Source organism: Eublepharis macularius, chromosome 9 (assembly GCF_028583425.1).
Source record: "Eublepharis macularius isolate TG4126 chromosome 9, MPM_Emac_v1.0, whole genome shotgun sequence".
Classification (NCBI taxonomy): Eukaryota; Metazoa; Chordata; class Lepidosauria; order Squamata; family Eublepharidae; genus Eublepharis; species Eublepharis macularius.
Genome location: NC_072798.1, coordinates 40,845,495 through 40,871,802, shown reverse-complemented (window position 1 = coordinate 40,871,802; position 26,308 = coordinate 40,845,495). Strand labels below are relative to the sequence as shown.

General features: G+C 44.4%; 1 protein-coding gene across 1 annotated transcript in view; it reads right to left on the bottom strand.

Moving 5' to 3' along the window:
- Positions 1–17,651: 17,651 nt before the first annotated feature.
- Positions 17,652–26,308, bottom strand: part of LOC129335541 (cytochrome P450 2D14-like) — a 46,531-nt gene continuing 37,874 nt past the window's right edge. The window contains exons 6-9 of the mRNA XM_054988182.1: positions 25,691–25,832; positions 23,809–23,996; positions 19,761–19,902; positions 17,652–17,953 (exon numbers count right to left, since the gene is read on the bottom strand). Of these exons, the coding sequence (XP_054844157.1) occupies positions 17,775–17,953; positions 19,761–19,902; positions 23,809–23,996; positions 25,691–25,832 (651 nt within the window). The 3' untranslated portion in view covers positions 17,652–17,774. The remainder of the gene's footprint in view (positions 17,954–19,760; positions 19,903–23,808; positions 23,997–25,690; positions 25,833–26,308) is intronic.

Sequence of the window (26,308 nt, the reverse complement as noted above, 5' to 3'; positions counted from 1 at the left end):
TCCTCCAAAACCTGACACCAGGTGTCTTGGGAAAAAAGTATATGATAACCTTGCAAAAAATTGAGAAAATCCAGGTCATGGAGCTTGTTCCAATCTGACAATGATCTCAGTTTGTTCTGTAGCTGGGAGGCCTGAAAAAGAGTTTAAGAGGTCCTCTTCTATTGTGTTTCCTGGTAAGAAGTGTTCCTGTTGTTTTGGTTGTTCGAATTCCATAATCGGGTTTGCCAGAAGTTTAGTACCCTGGTTAGAAAAAGTTAGGACATTCAAATCCCCTCCTTCTGGAGTCTTGTTGGACTTTGGAGGTGACTGTCTATTAAGTGCTTGCTGTGTAACCTTGGATGGCGGAGAGAAGTCCATAGTAATAGATGGATTGACCTGGAAGTTAGACATCTCAGGCTGTTGAATAGCATTGTCTTGAGTATTATAATATTGCAAAGATGTTGAAAAGTTCATTGGAGAAGTGTCCTTTGACAGACCATAGTCAATTAGGTCCTTCAAATGTTCAGCCCTTTTTAATGTTGCCTGTGTGATTTGTTTCAACTCACTGACCAAATGAATTGATGTTTTACTTCCATTCATTAGTTCTCCACGGCCCTCCATAGGGGATACCATAACTTTATCCGTGCACTGTTGTTTCTGAGTTTTCTGAAGGCCCCTGATGGAGCACAATCACCGCCTCTTGAAAAGAGAGGACTTTTACTTGCGTCCTGAAAAGTTCTAACTGGACAAATACCAAAAGTGCCTAAAAAACCTCTCATTTTTAGCAGCATCTGTGGGGTGGTAGGCTGCCGGAATGAGAGAACCATCCTTCTACTTGAGAAATGGTTAGGAAGTCTTTTAACTAATTCAAGATCCACCTCCTCAGCCTCCAGCCTCAACAGCCGGCATAGTGAGTAAACCACTTCTTGTCTATTAGACCAACGGCCTGCATTCGCTGCAATTTGAGCAATTTCCAAAGTTATCTGGAAGCTTTTCCACATCAAAGTGCCTTTAGAGGAAAGTTGCTCTGCAGCTTTAACATTCAAAGTGAGAGGATGGCCAGAGGCAGCACTAGGTTTTCTGTTTTGTAGATGCAAGGAAACAGCCTCTCCTTCAAATGAGTGTTTTGTTACTTCTGTTTGCAACAGACCACCAACCAGGTTTTTCTTTAGCAGATTTTCCAAACTAACCAAGTTGGCTGATATCTTGTTAAGTTGTTGGAGAATGGCTATAAATGTGTCTGCTGTAAGAAGACACTGATCCCCTATCATTTTAATTAGGTCTGCTTTTGTAATTTCTCCATTTTCCCTTAAAGCTGCAGAATTTAAGGGACATGAATTTGAGGTGGACTTCTGTTGGAGAGTAGGGGTCTCCCCCACCCTGACAGCAGAGACCTCATTAGCTGAGGATGGAACTTGTGTTAAACTGGAAGGGTTCAGGGTCAAAGGAGCTGGGGACACCAATACATTAAACCTATTATTAGAAGAAGGAATAGCCTCCCATGGAGCTCCATCTTGAAGAAAAAATCATCTATGCAGAGCTGCTTGTGAGTTTTGTGGCCAGAGGTTACCAGGGAATCTGACAGCCAAACTACAAGTGACGCCTGACACTGGTTGGACACTTGTCAGCTTCCCTCAAGTTTTGATGGGAAATGTAGGCATCCTGGTCTTGCAGCTGTAATGGAGAGCCAAGCTGTAAAAAGGGAGTTATCATTTGAGGTAATAGATAAAACTCCTGTCAGCTCCAGAGGGGAAGAAGAAAAAAGATCCAAAAACAATCTCTGCTGCTTTGATAAAAAGCAGAGTTTGAGAGAACGTAGGAGAGCCACCGAGGAACGCTACAGCTCTGCCGCCATCTTGACCTCTCTCAATACCATTGTATTAGACAGTGGAGTGTCTTTCTTTAGAGACGCTCCACTGTCTAATAGAAGCCCGGCAGCGCTGCGGTGGGGCGCGGTGGGGCGGGGGTTGTTTAAAGGGCCCTGCCGCTTTCAAATGGCAGAACAGAGCCCTTTAAACTATCAGCTGGCAGGCGGCAGGGCAGAATCCCCCCTGCCGCCTGCCAGCTGATAGTTTAAAGGGATCTTTAAAGGGCCAGGTAAGTGGATTAGAGGCGAGGGGGGCTAAGTGGGGGGGTTCAGGTGGGGGGGCTGCAGGCCCCCTTGAACAACTAACAACAAACATGTTCGTGTCAGCACTATGTTCTTCAAAGAATTAAAGGACTTAGAACAGTCCATCAAGTTAAAACTGGCTGACTCACCTGAAATCCTTGCCATCAGATGTAGAACTATCAGCATTCCTCTTCCACGAGACACTTTCAAAGAACAGCTAGAAATGCAGCATGTTTTGTATGCTGCTGAATTCCAAAGCAGTGTGCTTTCTATAAAGCAAATCTGTGAACAAGATAACCTGGAGAGACACTTTGATAAAGAGAACATTGTAGTTGCAAAGAATGGAAAGGTGTATCTCTCAGGCAGTACTAAAAGTGGACTTTATATACTGGACAAAATATCAGAGACTGTCCAAAATAATTTTTACATGGAAAAATATCAAGAAGTATCAGAGCCTCGCTACAAGTGACATCTTCCACGCGAAGGGCACTTGATCATTTTCGCAAGTCTTTCTGGGTACTGAAGTCCCTCTCCCACACCCCTTTTCCTTCTGTTCCTTCCCGTCTCCATTAGCACGGCTGCCTGAAGAGACGGAGAAAGCCTACGAGAGCAGCTTTTGCAAATTGTCTTGCTGGGGGGTGGGGAATGCTCTAGAGAAAGCTGACATGTGAAGTCCTCCCCTCTCTGTTAGAACTGTTAGGATCGCTGCCTTAAAAGTCAGAGAAAGCCTGCGTTTGCAAATAGTTTCTCTAGTCGCAAGCCTGCTCTCAATGATCTTTGGGGGCGGGCAGCTGCAACTTTCTAAGCTTTCTCTAGAGTATTTCCCCCCCTCCCCGAGCAAGACGATTAGCAAAGTTGCAGCGGGCAGCAAAGTTGCAATCCTGCCCCACTCGCACCAAGCAGAAGAAGCCCGGCAGCACTGCGGTGGGGCGGGGTCGGGCTGGGGTTGTTTAAAGGGCCCTGCCGCTTTCAAGTGGCAGAACAGGGCCCTTTAAACTATCAGCTGGCAGGCGGCAGGGCAGAATCCCCCCTGCCGCCTGCCAGCTGATAGTTTAAAGGGATCTTTAAAGGGCCAGGTAAGTGGATTAGAGGCGAGGGGGGCTAAGTGGGGGGGTTCAGGTGGGGGGGGCTGCAGGCCCCCTTGATCAACTAACAACAAACATGTTCGTGTTAGCACTATGTTCATCAATGTTCGTTGTTCATGGATGGCAACGAACCACGAACGTATGTTCTCCCCCCCCCCCCCCCCCGCGTTCATGCCCATGTCTAATGTGGACCACTCCCAACCACAGTGGGAGGAAACAGATACATTCTGAATGTTATAGATGATTTTAGCAGGTATAATGTTTTCTATCTCTTAAAGTAAAAGTCTCAAGTGTTTTGCCGGCTCAAAGAATAAATAGCGATAGTGTCCAACAGATTTGTAAGAAAGCCAGAGATCCTGCACTCAGACAACGGAGGCGAATACATGTCCAATGAGCTCCAACAGTTCCTGAGAGACCAAGGTATCATTCACCAAAGGACCATCCCCAGATGTCCAGAACAAAATGGCATAGCTGAAAGGAAGAATCACTATCTACTGGATGCGGTGAGATGCACGATTAAAAGTTCACACCTACCACACACCTTCTGGGGCGAGGCCGCCTTTACAGCTAATTACACACAAAATAGGCTACCCACTAAGGCCACAGGTGTTACACCGCACCAACTTTGGTTTGGCTACAAGCCGTTTGTTGAGCACTTAAGAGTCTTTGGATGCAGAGCTTATGCACATGTTCCAAAAGAAAATAGGCACAAGCTAGATGATAGAGCAGCGGCTGGCATATTCATAGGTTACTCTGCCAGCTGCAAGGGTTACAAAATCCTGAATCTTCAGACCAAGAAAGTGATAGTAAGCAGATCATTTTGAAGAGAACGCAGAACCTCCCAGTTCAGAGGGGGTAACTCCAGATGAAGCCAAGATGCAGCTCCAATATGCTGCCATTCCCAGCGTCCAAGACACGAGAAGAGAGGGAATCAGGTAATCCAGATGTAATCCTGACAGATGAAGCTGCCCAACAAGCAGCCCCTGAACCAGAGGGGGGAAGTGAAGACATTCTACCAAATGTACAAACAGTACCTGAACAGCAGAGGGAACCCGAAAAAGCCACACAGCAGATGCTGAGACGGTCAGAACGCTCCAACAAAGGTATCCCAGCCCCAAAGTTAAACCTGATGATCAGGGTTGAGGAAGAACTGGAGCCCAGATGCTGGACAGACATCTCAAGCTTGCCATCTGCTCAAGCACAGGAATGGAAGCAAGCTGCAAGAACAGAGTTAAATACCATGTACAAGAACAACACATGGACGCTCACTGAACTCCCTAGAAATAAGAAAGCTGTGGGGAGCGAGTGGATTTTTAAACTGAAATGAGATAATGAAGGTAAAATCCAACGTGACAAAGCTAGACTTGTTGCCCAAGGCTACACACAAAGATTTGGTGAAGAGTATGACGAGACATTTGCACCTGTTGTGAAACACACTACAATAAGAACACTCCTTAGTGTTGCAGCATGCAAGTAGAGCATCTAGATGTTGAGACTGCTTTCTTACATGGTGACCTAACAGAAGAAGTCCACATGAAGCAACCACCAGGTTTCATTGAAAAAGACAAGGAAGATCTCATATGCAAGCTTCAGAAACCAATCTACGGCCTAAAACAAAGTGCAGAATGCTGGAACGACAAAGTAAATGACATCCTTCTAAAGGCAGGCTTCCAAAGAAGTGAGTCTGACCCATGCCTATACACACAATATAAAACTGAACAATGGACTTACATTCTAGTTTATGTTGATGATCTAATTTTTGCCTAAGAGAACTCAAATGACAGCAAAGAAGTTGTAGATCATCTGAGTAAGGAAGTCACAATCACACAGCTTGGGAACGTGACTAACTATTTAGGCATTCAAATACAGAGAGAAGCTAATGGAAGCTTCCTTCTAAGCCAAGAAGAAAAGATCAGAGATTTATTGAAGGACCTGAAATTGGAAGACAGTGCTCCCAAATACATTCCAGTGGAGCCTAACTATAACAAACAAAATGAAGCGTCTGAAGAGCTACCCAAAAAGAACAGATATCGTGAAATCTTGGGTAAGATCTTCTCCATTTCAACCCTGACACAACCAGACATTAGTTCAGCAGTAGGACTATTGTGCAGAAAGTTTACCAAACCCACAAAGAAAGACTGGAAAGCCCTAATAACTCTAGTAAGATATTTAAAGCAAACTGCAAGCCTTAAACTCAGGCTACCAGCAGACAACATGCCTAAATTGACACTTTACGTGGATGCATATCATGCCGGGGACAAATCTGACAGGAAGTCCACAAGCGGATCTTCTATGGTGGTGGAGCCATAGGCTGGGCAAGTAAGAAACAGACCATCACTGCTGGATCTACTGCAGAAGCTGAATATGTTTCAGCAGCATTAGGATGCAGAGAAATTCAGTGGCTACTCAAAATAACCGAAGATCTAGGTTATCTGTCATCATATATGAGGATAATGAAACATGCATTCGTATGTCACAAACCGAAAATGTCAGTACAACTTCGAAGCACATTGACCTGAAGAACTACATAATTAAGCATCTGTACAAAGATGGGACGATTAAATTAGTCTACTGTCCTGGCAATGAAATGATTGCTGATGTTTTAAGTAAACCTCTCCAGAGAGAACGTTTTGAAGCTCTCTGGATGAAGATGGGCCTGGTACATTGAGCCAAGATCCGTCGAGAGGGGGTGTTAGAAGAAGGGACTGGTGATGTCTCTTGCTCAGGCCTTTATGATTGCCAGCAGAGAAGAAGGAAGGCAACAACCATAGAGTCAGTTAGACAGATAGGCTTGTATCAGACTCCTTCCTGCCAGGGGAACTTCCTTCCTTCCCTTCTCTCCCCCTCCTCTCTCTCACTACCCACTTAACCACTACATCAGTTTGGTGTAGTGGTTAAGAGCGTGGGACTCTAATCTGGAGAACCGGGTTTGATTCCTCTCTCCTCCACTTGAAGCCAGCTGGGTGACCTTGGGTCAGTCACAGCTTCTAGCTCTGTCAGCCCCACCCACCTCAGAAATCAAATGTTATTATAAATCAAATGTTATTATATAAATCCAGTGTTATTAATAGTATTATTATTCCCTGCATGCACCAGGAGAGGCAGCATGGTGTCTCCTCCTGAGAGAGGTGGCCTACTTTCAATCTAAACCCATCCTAGATAGTTAGATCAGTTATTCATGCTACCTCTCCACCAAACTTATGTGGATATATTTCTTTAAATAAATAAACAGTTATTGGTTCCCTAACTTGGATGAGAGCTTTCTGTGTGCAGTTTGTTTAGTTAACGTGCCTTAACTAAAACCCAATACCGCCCAAGCTGCTAGCACCTCATTCTATGGCCCTAAGCTGCCAGGAAAGGCTGCGTAACAGGTGAGTGTGTGTATGTGGGGGGAGCTGAAGCTCGGGTGTGGGTGGAGGCACAAAGGCAAGGGTGATGGGAAAGGACAGGCATCTTGTTTGGGAGGGATCTTTACAGTGGTCCAGCAGAGCCTCTGTATACTGCTAGGAAACCCCGTATACTGCTGTCCAGGCTGGGCTAGTGATGGAGGATAGAGCGCCCTTTGAGAGCAACACATGAAGGAGGGCCTGGGGAGGGAGGGGGTGTTGATTGAAGGAACAGGCTGAGGCCTACTGAAAGCACTGAAAAGTTCTCAGCCTTTTCCGTAAGAGGGTGATTCTCTTGAATGGTCATCCGTGGGGAAAAGTATCTGTTTGATACTCCTTGCAATGAATAATTTCTATCCAATTGGGGTTTTTTTACTATAATGTGCAGGGTCAGGGTGTTGTTCTCTCCAGTGCCCTTTCTATGCTGGGGTGGGCAAGCAGAAGGACCCACCTGGCACCACGCAGGCCACCCCCCACCCTGCACTTCCCCTCCCAAGGTGCTGTTCCTGGCAGCTTTGAGTGGGCTGAGACTGGGAGCCTTTTGTGGCTCCTTAAATGCACATTTTATACTGATTTTCGGTGCACTTTCTAAGTTACAATGCAGGTTACACTACTGATTTTTGGTGTGGCATCTGTTCCAATGGGGGATGCCCCCAGGAGAAGAATTGGACTAGACCTAAGTAAAAGACTGATTTTGGAGCTAAGAGTTCCAATTTGGGCTGCCACATAGGAGCTCAAATTGAGAAGAGATGTGTGATCAGAGTAACCTCATGCAAGTATCACACTCTCAGCATAAACTGCATCACAGGATAGTTGTAAGCATATGATCCAAATCGGGCTGCCCCCACGACAAATGCAAATGAAGTAAGTGGGAAGATTGCTCCACCAAACATTCTTTGGATCTCCCTCATCACTCAACCCCACAATTCCAGAGACGTTCCCCCAAGAAGAGATGTAATGGGGTCCAATACAAACAATACTTTTGTCACCCGAAAGTAACTTTCGAAGCACTGCATTCTGAAATCCCATCGTCATGCATTTAAACTGTTGACCAGCAACTCCCTCCGCAGAATATTAACATTACCAGTTTCTCTCTTTAAAACTCTCAGCTTTCTTAAATGCTAATATGTCCCTTTACTTTTACAGACAGTTTATTTCTGTTGTGATCCCTACTGTCCTTATACAGAGCTTTTTATAATCTCATTGCACCTGCTTCTGGCTATAAACTTTGACCAAATGCTTTCCTATCCTTAACCCCATTTATTGTAAAAGTATTTGAAGGGTTTTGAGAGAAGTTTCAGGGTGAGTAAGATATAGGGTCATATCATCAGCACAGAGTACAGTTTTATATACAGACTTATTAATAGTGACCCCTCCCCATACCTCTGGATGAATCCAAATCAATTGTGCAAGGGGCTCAATACCAATAGCAAAGAGAAGTGGGGACCGGGGACCACCCTGTCTTGTCCATTGTTCCAAGGCAAATTAATCTGTCAAGACCCTATTAACTCTTAATTTTGCTATTGATTTGCATATATGGCCAAAATAGTTTGTTGAAACCTAGGTCCAAAGTCCATCAGCTCTCTTAGAGCTCTCTCAAATAAATAAATAAATAATCTGCAGAAAGTCTTATTTATTTGATTTATGCCCCGCCCTCCCTACAGATGGGCTCAGGGCGGCTAACATTAAAAAAATACATTAAAAGTCACAAAAATATAAAATCAATAATAATTTTTAAAAAGTCATTAAAATAGTCCGGGAGCAGGCTATTTAAACAAATATTGGGAGTCCGTATATATGGGCATAGCAGATGGCTGAGGGCAGCCCCAGAAAAAGTGGTGGTCTTAGATGGAAGAAGGAGGACACCTGCTGGCACTCAGCCAAAGGCCCGGTGGAACATCTCCATTTTACAGGCCCTGCGAAACTGTAACAGGTCCCGCAAGGCCCAGATCTCCAGTGGGAGAGCATTCCACCAAGCTGGGGCCTGGGCACAAATAGCCCTAGCCCTGGTTGAGGCCAGACGGATGTCCTTTGGGCCGGGGACCACAAGGATTTGCTTGTCTGCAGAGCACAACACCCTGCAGGGGTCTTAATGGAAGAGGCGGTCCCGCGGGTATGCAGGTCCCATTCTGTGAAGGGCTTTAAACACCAAGGTTAACACCTTGAACCAGATCCAGAACTCCACTGGGACACAGTGCAGCTGGCACAGCACAGGATGAATGTGCGCTCGGATTGGCGTTCCAGTAAGGACGCGTGCCGCTGCATTCTGGACCAGCTGTAACTTCTGGGTCAGGCCCAAGGGCAGCCCAGTGTAGAGTGAGTTGCAGTAGTCTAGCCTGGAGGTGACCATAGCATGGATTACTGTGGCCAGGTCCCGGGGCAAAAGATAGGGCGCCAGTTGCCTGGCCTGTCGAAGATGAAAAAAGGCAGACCTGGCAACAGTTGTGACCTGGGCCTCCATTGAAAGTGTAGTATCCAAGGTCACACCCAGGCTCCTCACTGTCGGCGAAGGTTTCAATTGTACCCTGTCAAGGGCTGGGAGCCAGGTCTCCAGCTCGATCGCCCCACGATCCAGACACAGAACCTCTGTCTTCAGGGGATTCAATTTCAGGCGACTCTGATGTAACCATACCATCACAGCCTCAAGACCCTTGGCCAAGGAATCCAGAGTGAGATCAGACTGGCCGTCCATCAGCAGATAGAGCTGAGTGTCATCCGCATACTGGTGACAACCCAGCCCAAAGCTGCAGGCTAACTGGGCGAGGGGGCGCATATAGATGTTAAATAGCATTGGGGAAATAATCACCCCCTGAGGGACACTGCATACCAAAGAATGGCGAGCAGACATCTGTTCCCCGAGTGCCACCCTCTGTCCCTGATTGCGAAGGAAGGAGTTCAGCCATTGCAGGGCTGTTCCACGAATCCCCACCTCGGCAAGGCAGTAGGTCAGAAGATTATGATCAACCGTGTCGAACGCTGCTGTAAGATCTAAAAGTATCAGCAGTGCCGCCGACCTGCCCCTGTCCAGGTGTTGCCGCAGATCATCTGTGAGGGCAACCAGAGCCGTCTCTGTACCATGGCCAGGCCAGAAGCCGGACTGGAATGGATTCAGGATAGAGGCATCATCCAGGTATACTTGCAGCTGTTCCGCTACTACCCTCTCTATTACCTTACCCAGGAACGGAAGATTCAAAACTGGGTGGTAATTGGCTGGATCAACAGGATCCAGTGATGGTTTCTTTAATAAGGGCCACACTACTGCCTCCTTCAGTGAGTCTGGAAAAAACCCAGAACTCAGAGAAAGATTAATGCTGTCAGCTAATGGTGCCCCAAACCCATCACCACCAGTTTTCACCAGCCATGATGGGCACGGGTCCAGTGGGCATGTGGTAGGTTTCACAGCATGCAAGACGCTGCCTACCTCCTCCTGGGAGAGGCCTGAACTGATCAAATATCAACCCTGAGGACAACCAAGGGGCCTCCAGTACACATACTGCATCAACCATGGTGGACAGATCCCAGCGGAGTGACAAGATCTTAATTACAGCTGTGATGCCAGAACCCAAAGTTCATGGGGGAAGAGGGGGGGGGGTTGTATTAAGTTGACAAAAATTCAAGCTGGAACAATTCCTTTAAGGTTTAAAAATCTTTTCCATCTAAGAAGTAACGAGAGGATAGTAGGGCTATCAAAAGTCAATAATATTCTACACACCTGATGGGAGCCATTAAGAGGCTCTACTGAGTCCAAGTAAAAAAAATTAATACTATTGCCAAGTAAAGTTCTCAAGTGTTGGGCTACTTTGGGTCTTGTATTCCAGAGTGGAAAATGTCCTTATATTGACCAATATTTAAACAGATTTTATGAGGCAGTAGAACTAGCTTGTAAAAATCACCAGCCTTTCAAAGTCGAGGTAAATAACAATCTGCATGTCCCTTTAATGCTTCTCCCCTTGACGGCTGCCCCAAATTTGGCCGTACCTCAGGTCTTGTCTCAGTGGTAGCTTTGTTATTAGACTTAATAATCAGCTGGGTTAGATGATCCAGCTTTAAGTGCACTGTTTTTAAATGTTGAAATATATTAACCACTGTTCTAGCCGTCAGTAAAGAGAGCTCTTTCAATATAGTGCTAGAATTATCATAATCTTTCTCTTCTTCCTGTAATGAAGGGCTTGAGTCTCCATTCTGATCCTCATTTCTTGTTGAAAATCCTCAGATGTGCAGGCTAAGGTAGCAAACCGATTTGAAGTGGGAACATTGTATAGAGAAGTATTAATAGGGGCAAAGTAATCCCCAATTTTACTTTGCTTTGGTGCCGGAGCAGAAATTGAGTCCTCAAGCGCACAAGGGCATTTGCAAGCTCTCATATAATAACCCCATTTGTTTCTCAAAGCAGTGCTGCACTGGACCTTATGCCTTCTTTGGACCTATAATAACCTGTACATTATTACATCAAGAGGCTAGTAATGTTTGACAGAGCCTTTTGCTAGCTTTGGATAACATCGAAGTAGAGTGTGATGAGTCTATGTGTATAGTGTCAGCAGCTTCTACATGCACTTTGTATAGTTACTAGTATGTTTTAATAGAATGTTTTCAGTAAATGAGAATTTCTCATATGTTGGGTTGTCTGTGTGATTTGGGGCAATCTGAAGGATGTTTTTGGGTTCAGATACCCTCCCTTTCTGTCCGTGCATTTCGCCTGCAGACAGCAAACTTTGAAGCAGCTAGCACAGAAACTAGGCTTTGGTACCAGAAGCATCATGGGTCCATCAGGAGGGAATAGCTCCCTGGCTGTGGTGTGAATTATATATGATGGAGTAAGCATCTTCTTAGAGCACAGTGGGCATGTATCAGTTCCAGTTTATTATTCGCATCTCTTCATAATCCAAGCTTGTGTGGGGCAGCCCAAATAGGAACTTTTATCTCAAGAACCAGTATTTGGTCTGGCTCCAGCACATGTCTTCTTGTAGGCCTGTGTGATTTGGGGAGATCCAAATATTTGGGGGGGGGTGTTGCAGATACCCCACTTTCTGCTTATTGATTTGTTTTGGGAGCACCTGTTGCCAGGGACCCCCTCCTCCTGTTGTGGGGCCTGCCATGGACTGTGTCAGTTTCCTGTGTTGCTGTTTTAAGGATCCATCAAAGACTCTGTTTTGGGGCAGCATTGCCCATGCCTGTGTCCTGTTCTATCTGCTGCAATGGACTGTGCCATCTGTGTCTGTTTCCTGCCTCTTTGGGCACCTACCTCACCTGGACCCAGAGCCATGCTGCCAGCAGCACAGTGCCAGCTGGAGGGAATCTCCACGAGCCTGGCCAGGCACCCCCTGGTCAGTTCCCGCGGAGAGCCCCTTGCAGGACGGTCACTGGGTCTGCCCTCACCACAGGGCAGCCTGCTAGCAAACCCAAACCATGCCAAGGAAGAAGCCATGTTACCAAGCAGTAAAGAGCCAGCCTGAACAGTTTACTCCACGGCTGCCATTTCGTGAAAGCGAGACGGTCATGTCCGCAGCGGCCAGCCTCGCCCTGCTATGCATATCTCGGAAGCCGCCCCAGAATGGAAGCTATGTGCCGGCTGTCCAGGACACTTAATGGATGCATCTCAGTGCAACTACCGCATTCCAGAGCTGATGCCATCAAGACAATGCCAGCTTCCCGGCAGATCCAATCAACCCGCCCGGCACTCCCCTCCCCTCCTTTGTCCCCTCTTCCCGAGGGGTCACAATTATACAATCAGATGCTAAAGTGGCCCATCAAGGATAGTTGTAGAACCCATTAAGCCTTTGTTCCCCTTTTGAGAACCACATGGAAGGCACTCGCCCCAGGGTACGTTTTGGGATACTTAAGCAGGCTTCCCCTGCCATGAGGTGCGCATGCCATTCCTATCCTGAATCTCTACCGTCACTCTGCGTGTCTAGTGCAGGCATTAGATACCACCACGCTTCGCTGCTACATCTTTATTCCCCGCCGTGACCAGGTGAGTATACCCAGTTCCTTCGATCTCAAGTGGGTTCTCCTGCTAATGCAGACGGCTCTATTTTTCCTACTCTTTATTTCCTAGTATCTTGTATGTACCTTGTTTATGTGTGTTATTATAGGCATACGCAACACTATTAGTAAAACACGTTTTATCTTTATTAGTCTTGCCTCTTTATTGCATGAGTAATCTGGAAGAGGGACTCCCGTATAGCTGGTTAAGATCCGCAATAGTTAAACCCAGACTGCATGCTAATTTCCCCACAAAACAGCAGTTCTGGTAACACACCATACTTTGTAGCTGTCAACTCAAAATCTGGATTACGTAGGAGGACCCAGCATAGGTCCTCTTAGAGGGCAGAGTCCACTTATTATGGTGGTCTCTTATATGTGCTCTTCCAAACTTTATTTTGGAGTTCAGAGCTTCAGCTTCCTGTCCCAAAACAGGCAGATCCAGGAACTGGTCTCTCATTCCCTCAGAAATCCTATTTCCATGAACTAGTAGTTGTGCTGGGAGAAGATGCTAGGGCTCTTTGGAATTGGGGGAGTAGGGGATGGGGTGGGGAAGGGGTTACTATGACTACCACTACACATAGAATATGTAGCTGTTAGCAGAAAAAAATTATTATCTTTTTGTCTCCCTTTGGGTAAGAGCCTTTTTTTGGGTCACTGAAAATTCAGTTCACAGGTTGAAAAGGGCTGCCCACAAAGACATTGGATTGTGGTGAAAGTGGTGCACCTCCAATACCTCTAATACCTCTCAATATTGATGAGAATTTTGAGTAGCAGTTCTTGCATGATGTTGCTTCCATAAAGCCCCTGTACAGCTTAGATTGCCTCCATACAACTATTCTCCAATGTGCATTCATTGCCGCTAAGAAAGAGATGGCTTAAACATTTTCAAAGAAAAGCTGGCTTGCAGAATGCCTTGTGGTGATGGTGAGGGAAGGGCCCTGGAGGGATGACGTCTGTAAAATGGTGCTTATGATGATATGTCTCAATTATATGGACCTTCTTGTCTCCACAGTGTTCCAAACTGCCCAGACTGTGGTCTTTATGGAGAAATCATAGCAAAGTAGTTGAGAGAAAAATTGCAGAATTTCACCCTAGCACAGGTAGTGGAAAAAACAAAAGCGCACAAATAAAGCATATTTGGATGCTCTGAAGAAGATTTCAACTTCCAGTTTGGAAGCCAAGGAGGAGTTAAACAGCCATGTGGAGCTTGCTTAAAGATCTCTTTAACTAGGGCTCATTTTGAGGGGTAACGCGCAGGAACGCAGTTCCGGCAGTTCCCCAAAGAGGTCACATGTCAGGTGGCCCCGCCCATCTGACCCTCAGCCATGTGGGACCTGTTTCAGCCTGGATTCAGCCATTTTCAGCCCCTTTTTCCCATTTTGGGCCCAATTTTGGCCCTGGATGGCCAGGATTAGGTCCAAAACAGCCAGGATAGGTGATGCTAGTGGGTGTGGCATATGCAAATCAGTTATGCTAATGACACACTTCCAGTGATGGCAAGGATGTGGCATATGCTAATGAGTTCTTTTAATGAGTTATGCTAATGAGTTCCTCCAGCTCTTTTTCTACGAAATGACCCCTGTCTTTAACAATATGCTGGTTGGGTTGAGAGGGTAGTTCGGTGGTGGGATTGTTAAGAGAAGCCCTCCTTTGACCACCTAGAATCTCTGGGTTCAGAGAAAAGTGGGAAGAGAGAGAGAAGGAAACTTCCACACATACATATGAAAGGTAGCGATTGGCATGGCTTTGAAATACAGATCCGCCACCACAGAAGCTGGCTAATATTTTACATAAAATGGGAGAGAAGCACATTAATCTGGGGTATGGGAGCAGAGAGAGGCTTTGTGCTGCACCTGGAGAACTTAAAGAGAATTAAACTGCACATGTACAATGGGAATAATATTAATATTGATAATGTTTTCAAGTTCTGGAAAACAGGAAGAAGAGAGAAGTTAAATTGAAACAGTCTCTGAAATGAAATCTGACTTGATTCTGTTTCTAGATATAATGTATAAAGCATTCCTAAAATACAGTTTAAAAACTTCATTCTCAGATCTTTACAAGGTTGTGGTTATAAGCTTCTAAAAACTAATTTATGCATAATGAAATATTACAACCAACTAGAAGTTTGTTGCATATAAATATATGATTTGTAATACAAATTAAAGTAGTTTTTATTTTTTGTTTGTATGTTTTGTATGTTTGTTGACTGAAATATTTATTTTGAAAAAAGGAAGTGCGATCAAAACTTTAATGCAAGTCGCTGTTTCTGCTTACGATATAGATTTTTGGCTTGTAATATTGCACAGCTTAGAGGGAATGTTGAGGGAATGATGTCAGATTTCTTTCCATTTACCCTTCTGATAGGGTGTGCAATAAATAATCATACATCATAATGAAGATGTTTTACAGATTCAGGGGTCAAGCAGGAATACCAAGCTCAGTTTATATGGTTTCCATTTGTTTGGGTTCAAGTCCGGAGGAAAAACAGTGAAGGAAATAAATATGTCAACATTGGAGATTGATGTATCCTTAATTGAGGAATGCTGAGAGTAATTGATAGAGGCTATTGATTGAGACTCTGCCATCCGTCTCCTCTCAAGCACAGAGGGGAATCTGATTGTTCCTTGGAACAGATGGCCATGGAACCAGCTGGATGGGAGATGATCCAGGAGTTAGGTCCACAGCCAGCTCACAATGTTCTCAGCTCCTCCATTTCATTCTAACAGGAACCCTGCAAGGATGGTTAGACAGAGAGTGTGTGATTCGCTAATTGGCTCTCATGAGGAACTGGGCTTAGTTTGGTGATGAGAGCATTACTGTTGGCTTTCCCCTCCCCCCTACACTTTTTTCCTCCTGGCTGGGTAAGTGTCCTTCCTTCACAATTGGTGATGTGAGAAAGGGCCCTTCACCCCTACCTCTATGGAAATAAAAATATGGTTGGTCCAGCACCACCCCATCCCCAACCAGCTCAAAATGTTCTCAGCTCCCTCATTTCATTCTCACTGCAACCCTGGAAGAAAGGTTAGGCAGAGAGTGTGTGATTCGCCAATTGGCACTCATAAGGAATGGGGCTTGGTTTGGTGACAAATGTCAGGTTCTGACTTTGCTTCTTGTGTGTTCAAACCAAAGAGACTCCATTTTAATCCTGTCAGTATTTCAAGTGCTTCTTTTGCAGATGGCAAGCAGTTCAGTAGCAGTTATCTTAGAGAAGAGGAATGTTATGACTACGACCTTTCCAGCCTTGGGAAACTTTCACTTTCTCAGCCTCAAGCCGTTTGTTTTGAGAACTGTGGGGGGAGGATGGGGCCTGCAGGGTTCTGCTATTCTGTACCTTAACCTTTGCCTGTCATTCGTAACAATACTCATGTACCAGCCAAGATATTGCATCTTGGTTAGTGGACTATAAGGGTTGTTTATATTCAGTAAAATCTTTTGAAACCAATGGACTCATGTCTAATTGCAAGAGATAGTCTGGATTGCAACTTTTACTAAGCCACTGTCTGACAACAAGAACATCACCATTGGCTCCCCCCTTTCCCCTAAAAGACAGGTGTACTTCATTTGCCACAGAACAGAGCCACTTCACCCAATTTACGGCAGTGTGTGTGTTTTCACAGTCTGTATGGCTCTTTATATGTACTCACCCTAATATGGGCCAGTATGGGCCGGTCAATTGAGCATGCTATGGATAAAAACACTTTGATTTAATAAATGCAGAGAGGGCAGACCAGTTTGTTTAATCTGGGTTTCACTTCAGCCAGTGTCATGGGTCGTGCGCTGACTTTGGACCGGACTCTGACTACGGTGCCTGTGTTGGCCCAGCCCACAACAGCCACTGGTTTTGCATCAAGAAACAGCGCTAGCTTTGGGCTATATGGGAAAGGGATAGATAGGGAGAGCTCCACCTGGTGTCTGTTTCCTGTAAATAACAGGTAGAAGACAGAAAAAATGAGCATGTGAAAATACACAACGCATCATGGGATGCAAGCTCCGCCCCCCTCCAGGGCCGGATATAGGGTTGCTGGCACCCAGGGCAACCCAAGTTTGACCACGCGTGCGCACTCCCAGCACTGCATGATAACGTCACTTCCGTGATTGATTGATTGATTGATTGCATTTCTAGAACGCCCTCCCCGTCGGACGGGCTCAGGGTGGTGTAACAGCATACAATTTGTAACATACAGTTTAAAAACAATAAAAATATAAACTAACATTAAAACACTATTCCATATACAATTAAATTTCTCAATTGGCGGATATAATTTCCGCATATAGTGTCTTTATTATATCTTTGTTATCATGCAGGGGCAGGGTATGCCACCCATGCAGCAAGCCGGCCACTGTGGCACATGGCGTGCCACGGAGCTGGGGGCAGCAGCGTGGGCAGCTGAGTGGAGGGCTGGCAGGCCGCCTGCGCCATTCGCCTGACCCGCTGAAGGGGCGGCCCCATTGGTGGGGCAGGCGAATGGTACGGACGGCCTCCCAGCCCTCCGTGCAGCCACCCGTGCTGCCGCTGCCAGCTCCTCCGCGCTCCCGGCAGTTGACAGCTGCACCTGGCGGTGCTGGGGCAGATTACCCCCTGCCCCCCCATCTATCTGGCCCTGCCTCCATCCCAAAGTGCAGGAAGAGACTTTCAACTCGTGTACTTCCAAGAAAAGTATGGCTGCAGAAATCAAATGAGTAGCCCACAATTGAACAACACATGCAAGATCTTTCACGTGAGGGTCCTTGTGTAGAATGTATCGTGTACAGAGGCTCTTTAACTAGCAGAGAAGGAGAGTAATCTGTCTTATTGTCAGTTCCACATGTCTCCCTAGGCATGCTTTGAGGATATGGGCAGATCCTGAGCAAACATCTGGAACTGACAGTAAGGCAAATAGCCCTCCACCCATTGTGCTTCTCTGCTAGTTAAAGTGCACTGGATGGAAAGGAAGGGATTAAGATGCTCCTCCTGCCTCCATGTGCACAGATTCCCCCCCCCATTTTGAATGTAAGCTTCAAGTCACATGTTAAACATGAGTTGAGTTGGGGTATCCCTCAATGAATCTCGTATTTAGCGCATGAGCAAAGAGACCCTTTGTTTCTATTCAAAGAAACTTAACATTGTTCTGAACAAGTTTTATTCCTGAATGACATAAATCTGATACTTCTTCAATTTTTTTCATCCTGGAAAACTGCACTTCTTGGGCCATCACAGAAGACTGAGTAGCAGATATTCTGAAGAAATTATCTAGGGATGGCACAAATATGGAAAGGGAGAGGAGTAACATTGAAGGAAAAGACCCTGTCTTCCTTGGGCCTGGGATGGTTCTCAGGGATGCAGAAAGTGAAACGCTGCAGGAGGGTGGTGAAGAAGATGAAGAGCTCCACTTTAGCTATTTGTTCTCCAGGGCAAGCACGACGACCTGCAGGAAAGGCAAATATATTTTGTTTTCATGACAGCAAGTGGGAGGAGATCACAGAATTCATCTCTCTCACCCTTAACATAAGTATGTGCAACATTTGTATGTTTGACATGTGTAACAAGTATGTGATTTTTACAGTTGCTTTCTGAGACCATGGCACCTGCAGATTACAGTCTACTCAGGTTGAATCATAGCTACTAGGATTCTTGCCTGCCAATCCTCTAACTGTTCAACCATGTGCTGGCCAGCCCAGATTCGGTTTTTGTACCAGGTAGGAACATGTCAAATGGGCCCCAGCAGTGTTCCAAAGATAAATTCAGCCCAACTCTTTGACTGCAAGCTGAAATTGCTCTCAGAATTGGCCCTTGAAATTGTTAAGGGATTTTTCTGAAGACCCCTCTCCTAAAATCCTATATGAGCATTATTCAAGCTGAACACCCACACAGGAGGCGAAATTTGCCTTGGTAGGCAGATTCTCTCTCTCCTTCACTTTAGAGATTAAACTACAGGTCAGCTCAGTCTTACAATGAGGCGAGAAAGTTCCTTTTTCTCTTGTTTTGACTTTTTAACTAAGTTTTAGCCTTGTAAATCCCAGAGAAATCTCGAACCCATAACAGAAGTGTGGCTCCAAGCGTTTATATTACAGTGAGATCAAAGTGTCCTCTCACTCAGTGCTATGTATCCTGTAAATTGTAATTCTGAAGAACTGCTTGTATTAACCAGCTTGATCTTTTATTCTGTAAACCAGGGGTGGGCAAATTGCGGCCCGCGGGCCAAATGCGGCCCACTAGAGTTTTTTGTGGCCCACCAAGACAGTCAGAAAAATCCACCTTGAACCGAGATTTCCTTCCCGTGCGCGATATGAAATTAGCACAATAAATAAATTGAATAAAACTACCACTATTTTATTTAATTTATATTTATTGATTTTTATGATACAATTTATACCTTTTCTGAAATGCAAAGTTAACTAATGAATGCAATCTTTTTAAAAGGTATGGCCCTCCGCTAACCTCCGCTCCCACAAAGTGGCCCCCGAGCCAAAACAATTGCCCTCCCCTGCTGTAAACAATTATTGCTAAGGTATATAAAATTCTCTGATGTAACTGGTCTTTATGCATATGAGCCAGAGAGAGGCAATATGCATCTGGGCTTTATTTGAAACACAATAAAACTCGTATTTCCTTGTATCACTGTGATTGGAGTCTTGAAATATATTTGGGTAAGTGGTAGTATGGAAATTTAAAATTGGTAGCAGAGTACTATTAAAAAATTCCCCAAACAAAAATCCATGAATTGGATGTTTAAATCACAGGGGAAGGGGGAGAATGGTGGTAGTGATTCTTTCCTGACTTCCCCTTTCCTCAGCAGCTACATGTGAGTGCTGAGAAGATGATACTAGGAGTTAGGGAACCTATGTAGACTAAAAGCCATACAAAATAAGTGGCTGCAGTGAAGGAATCAGTCAAAATAACTCCTCCTGTCCCTTGTGTTAATGGTGCTTCTGCTGCCACTTCTGCCAGCTGATAAAGGGAATAGCATCCTAACCCATATTAGCAAAGATAGCAGAAATCACTGACACAGAACCATGGTGAGATCTTGATTTTCAGTCTCTAATTTCTTCTAAATCTTCCTTTGAAATGAGGGAACTGTTTGGTAAATTATTGCATAGTCTACTTTTACTACTATTGCTTCCTCTACAGAAAGTTCCTTGGGACATCCTAACTTTTGGGAAAGATGAACAAAAGGATATTATAGTTTTAACCTTTCCCAATCTACCACCATCATCCTCCCCTCTTGGGCTTACCTATAGAGAAAGGCAGGAAGGCCTCTCGCTTGACAAACTGTCCATTAGCATCCAGGAAGTGCTCGGGGTAAAAGTTGTGTGGCTTCTCCCACATGGTTTCGTCCTTCAGCACTGAAGACAAGTTATTGAAGACTATGCAGTTCTAATGATGCAGGAAAAAAGCCAGGTAACAAATCTCAGCTGGTTTCAGCTGGTATTTCTTTTTTAGATATATGTGATGCGAAGAGAGAGATATCATGCATGGTAGAATCAGCAAAAAGGTAAATGCACTAGCAGAGGAGCTAAGACAGGGGAAAGCAAAACTCCCCTTACTGCAAAATATCTATACACCCAGTCTCAGAGGGAGGTAGAAACATTCATCCTCCTCAATACATATAAAACCAACAAACATCTGGGGAAAGTCTAGTCAAGGGTATTGTAGGAAGGAAATAAAAGAACAGAGGGGGATGAGGCAGGCAGACGAAGGCTGCTTCCACACCAGGGTGAGGTAGTATGGCTGCTGTGTTACCCAAATAGGAGTTCTTTGTGAGTTAGGGGAATTAGCATACATGGAGAAGCAGCAAGAGGGGATAACTAAGCGAGATTTCTCCACCTGTGTATATGATGATTGTTCCTCTAGTGAACTCTTAATTAGGAGTTTTTATTAAAGGGGTAGGAGAAACAAACACACCAGAAATCGCACACAACATACACACAGAGCTAACTAGAAAACAGGACAGAAGTGCAAAGTTGGGTGATATTTACCAGTCTAAATCATAGGGGATGTCCGCGAAATAGCAGCTTGGGTGACCAGCGCTTCACAGCAGGAAAAAAAGAGGCTCAGACGTGTGTCTGCAGATTGGTGTCAGATCCAAGAACACAAACACACACAGCTATGGTGGAAGGTAGCCCAATTATACTGTGGAATGTATTCTGGGGCGGGATGGGATCTTCTGCCAAAAACAATAACTTAATGGCTATCTCCAGAAGCAAGACAATAAAATGAGAAAGGTTTGGTTAAACCTTTCTGGGTGTTACTAAATGTTTGGTTAAACCTTTCTGGGTGTTACTAAATGTTTGGTTAAACCTTTCTGGGTGTTACTAAATGTAAAAAGGTGCTTGATGATCTGCAATGGCTGGACAGGTGGAGCTTATCAGATCCCTGAATAGCCCAGATTGGGAGACTTGATAAGGGAAGATCGGCAGGGTGTGGATGTGATTAATTCAGGAACTCCTGGAAGACCCTTTGTCTTAAAATCTTTGCACATCTCTGGGGGTGTGGGGCTGATAGCCAGTCTTTCCTATGACTCACATGACAGTAATTTTCCAACTCCCGGCCAGGGGTTGGCAGCCATTTCCTGCCTCGTCAGGCAGTGTCTGTGTTTAAAGCACATGAGGAGAAGGGTTTATGATCTAGCCATATTCATAAGCTTCTCTATTAGCTTGAGGGTCAGGAATCAACTGCTATTAGCTGAAGCGACTTTATGTGAGATTACTCTTGAAAAAGAGATTCCAGACACCCCATGGTAATCCATTTTTTCTCCAATGTAAGCCGTGATTTCCGTTTCATACCTGATTTGTATCAAAGGCACCCCTCTACTGTTTTCTCCCATGACCCTCAGGATTCTCTGCCCACTGTTTTATTTTTACTATTATTATTTTGAGGAACATGTGTAATGTTGCGTAGAAATAACACAATGCCTTTTAAGAACTTCTTTAGAAAGCCTCCACAGACACCTCCAACAAACTCCTCATCCCTGAAAGGTAGACTCAGCTGTGAATGTTTCTCATCTTAAAAAAAACAAAAACCGAGTAAAGCTGCATAGGAATAATGCAAAAAATATCCTCCAAGGATCCCTTCCCCTGTGTCTAAAAGGCAGGTGATTCTCTTCTGTTCTGTTAATTTCTGCAGGGGACTGACCCCTTGCAGTTACTTCATGGATTACGGGTTTTTCCCCTTCAGACATAAGAAATTGCTTGTGCTGATAGCATCCAGCTCAGGGAAAAACAGGCGTTTACAAGTTTAAAGCAAATAAGATTTTTTTAATGGAAGGAACAGGGATGTTAATGCACAATAGAGGACAATGGTCCTATGGAAACATGGAAAAAATGCAATTGAGTAGCTGAAGCATGGTAGATCCTTGGTGAGGAAGCAGCCAAAGAGAAGAAAGAGACAAAGGTCTGTGGAATGTCTAGTGAAGGAGATTGTAGGAATGGGAAGAAAGAATGAAGGAGGAGGAGACAGACAAAGAGAAAGAAAAGATTTGCATATTAATTTTATCCTGAATTTTAAGCGTCTGAGGTGAAGGCAGATAAAGGAGAAGATGCTCAGTTTGTATATCTCTACAATTGCAGATCTAGTTATCAAGGCATAAAATGAGGCAATAAGTAAACTCTCTGGAGTTAAGTGGCAGAGAGCAAGATTTTTCAACAATGCCTGAAATAATCAACCTGCTTGAAATTTGTATTAAAGTCTGGCTATTCTTCATGTTATAATAGTCTTTGAGGAAAGTGCTTAATTATTTTACAGTGTGGAACTGTTCAAGTTCAAGTTTCAGGAGAAAACTCTTAGTATCTTCTTGCCATGAATTTCTGATCAAATCTGGCTGCTTGATTTTAAATAAATGCAGAATGATTTATAAAGGGCACTGAGTTCATCTTGCCACGGTGCTTGATGCGTTGCCTTTTTAACATAAAAGGTAATCCACAGACATGTCAGATTTTGCTACTGTACTGGTGACTATAATTCTTTTAGGTTGCCACATGGGAGGCTTGTCCCTAAAACGCCTTCTCTCATTACAGGTGTCTGCTGGTGACAGCTTTGAGTGATGCTACATTCGGCTATGGTGGCCAGGGATGCCTTTACCATGAGGCTAAATGAGGCTGTGACAAAAACCTAAATTCAGTACTTCCCAAGAGTCCCACCTAGAGCATCTCAGACCCCTGCGATTTACATAAGAATAACTCTTTGTTACTGAGTCCACATTGGGCCACTTTTGCCAGACAATACTTTTTTGACAAAGAATAACTGGTGTTGTCCTGATCTTCTATTTGTCTTGGAAAAAAAGAGCAATTAATAGGGCGGGACTACCAGTTTGGTAATTTCCTGATTGGTAAATATCATTTTAGAAATTTTCTGATTGGTCACAGTAGCCTCTGACATCAGAGATGGAGTTTTATCTGGGATTGGTTGAATCCACTAATCAACCTCATAGAAGAGGCTGGCTTAGGTTGCCAATAAATATCTGGGTGCTCTGAACCTTTTCTTTGTCTCCGCTTTGGAACAGCATGATATTTGGAGACCCCAAAATCAGCACTCAGGGGTACTATCTGGGTACTACAAGGAAGACTGTACATGTTCTGAAGAACCTGCTCAACCTAGGTAAAGTGTGCTTAGCTAAGATAGTCTAACTTTATTGCTTTTATTTGAGAGACTGTGGACTGTGTTATAGTGTGCTCTTTCCCTGTTTTGTATTTTTGTCCCTTCCCTACCCCTTTTGAATCTAACTACCATTTCCCCCCTTTTTTCTATGATAAACCTTCTTTTTATAAAGTTATCATTTGCCCCTTTGGTTTTATTTCGTATAACATATTTCTCTGGAATATTTCTCTAAATCTCTTCTCTACGTGCCAGATTGCCTAGGTGGTACATAGTTGCTATAAGGCACTTTCCAGGGTTCCACCATGTTCCTTCGTTATTATTCTAGTACTCAGGGCTTTTTTTCTGGGAAAAGAGGTGGTGGAACTCAGTGGGTTGCCCTCGGAGAAAATGGTCACATGGCTGGTGGCCCCGCCCCCTGATCTCCAGACAGGGGGCGGGGCCCTCCATGCTGGTCAGCGGCGGGGAGGGCAATCTAAACTCCCCTCTGTCTGGAGATCAGGGGGCGGGGCCACCAGCCATGTGACCATTTTCAAGAGGTTCCAGAACTCCGTCCCCCTGCATTCCCCCTGAAAAAAAGCCCTGCTAGTACTGCACTGGAAGGGCATCTTCTTAGTGGGTCGGTCTAGATGTTCTCAAAAGATTCCTGAGTGGTGGCAGCTTTCCAGGAAATCTAAAACATGGTTGTACCTTAGGGATAACAAACTTGCCGACTTCAACATCGTGATGAGTTATATATGGAAATGCAATAGGTATAATATCAGCACAGCGCTGGATTTCATGGAGGACAGCGTTAGTGTAGGGCAGGTCTGGCAGGTCCTTCATCATGAGTGGTTTGTCCCTGCCATGCACTTTCTCAATTTCTTCTTGGACTCTTTCTGGAAATAATGATCAATTAATTATGACTGAACATACACCATATGTATCCAACCTTCCCTTCATGACAGCTAAATTTTCCATCATATGAGATACTGTCAGATTTCCAGACATTTCCTTCATCAATAAAAAGCTGTTGCCAGAGTGGGGACACTTGGATCAGGGGCCTGGCAATTCTTGGAAACCGCACTAACGCTTTCTCTCCACCACTTTTTTGCAAATTAAAATTATCCTTCAGTACCACTATATAGGGGAAAAATACAAGTATCACGCTCTGTCTTAAAAACACAATTAGCAAATTAATGCGGGGTGGGGGGGAGTGAAAGACTGTGCAATATTCCTTTGAGCTACGCAAACCTTAGGATTGCCAGCCCAAGGTGGGAGCTTACCTGGGGTGCTTGCTAGTGATGTACTGACATCACTTCCAGTGCAACCTGGAAGTGATGTCTTCACTTAGGGGGTAAGACTCTCACCAAAACACTGTGCATTAATCGTAGAGATTTGGGTGAATGCTACATCATTCTGAAGTACACCCGTGCTTCTTCCTCTGACTAGCTGCATGGTTTGGGGGAGTGCTGGTGGGGGGCAGGTGGTCTTCCTGGTGGCAGGAGGACTGGCATGGCCTACCAGTACTTCAGAGAGGGCAGTAGAGTTAGCAAGGCTAGACAGTCCATTTCCTATATCCTTCTTTCTGCTCTGTTGCTGTCTTTGTTTACCCACAATGCTACTCTTAGGGCTTCATTGCTTCTGGCAACATTCTCTTCCTGATGGCAAGATGTGCTCTCTGTAATCTCTCTGCATCCTAGCCTAGACAAATTGGTAGAATGCATTCAATCTCAACTTATCCTGTATCCATATGGAGTACCTTGACAACAAAGGGCTATGATTGCTTTCCTAGAGTAACAAGCTTCATGTGGACTTTATTCCTAAAGCAGCAGCATCCTTCAGCAGTGCACAATCAGCTCTAGCCTAGCATTCAACTAAATGAAAGAATTCAGCTTTCATGGAATGTTCGGCTCAAGGAAGCAGCGGGCCTTCCGTTCTGCTCTTGAAACTGTAGCAAGTGATTACTCTTATGCTGTCCTTAGGTGCTGCTTCATCTGTCCCATGGTTGGATGACTTAATCCTGAAAAGGAAATCATTCTTATATCCAATCTGCCTTTCTAGCTATGAGGATAAGGCAGGCCAGTTTCTGAAGATGGACCCTTCGGCTAGCTTGCAGATGCCTTCCACCCAGTGATGTGACTAGACAAACAGAGATAATCTCTTCATGGACCTTACCATGAGTCCATTTAGACAACATTATGAGTAACGGGATTTTGTCCATGCCTCTAACTATCTAGCTGCCATCTCTCTCATGCTCATATGAACCCCGGCTGTACTTCCCTCTTTTTTCTCCACCTTTGTATAGGAAAATGCATCAGAAGTCCTGTGGAAGGCATGTACCTGAGTACTAAAGGACCAATAGTTGGAATGGGGTGAAACAGAATGAAAGCAGAGATGGATGGTGCATGTTGGAACAAATAGATGGAACCCACATTTAACTATCTCATGCTATGAAATTCAGATCCTTCTAGAATGGAAAGGGGAAATAGATATAGACTTAGATTTAAAATACAAAATGGATTTTCAGAAAAATGGAAACATATATTATTTTACAAAATCTCTCTTCCCTGGCCCAATGCTCATAACTTACTCTGAACTTCTGGATTTAAGACCATTTCCAGCAACCCCCAGAGTATGGTGGCAGATGTTGTTGCCGTACCAGTTGCAAACAGTTCAAAAATAATTTTTAGAATGTTTTGCTCATTAAAACTGCTCTCTGGAGTCCCTTTTGCCTGAAGGAAATAACACATTGTCAGTTCATGTGGAAATATGCAATATAACATTCTGTTAGTGAGCTGCAATTTTTTTTTTAAACATGTAAAGAATTAAAGAATTGATGCTCACTGCCCCTAGATAAAACATAGACATACATGGAAAACGTCATGAACTCCAGCACCATAACATTTAACAGAACCTTCCTTGTATTCTGAAATCATTGTACTCAATAATTCAGTACCTCAACATTACAGCATTGGGTGTCATTGGCCAGTGGCTAGAAAGTGATCAGTATATAGAGCTACAATGCACCACAACTGAGACAATATTGGATGCATAAAGACAAATTACTGTTTACTATTATTATCTAGGCTACATATGCCTTTGCTCATCTATCATTCAGCTGTCAGCACACTACAACTATTAAGGGGGAAGAGAGAACCTTCCTCTACTCGTTGGAAATGCTGATTGGATTTTTTTAATGATACATGTT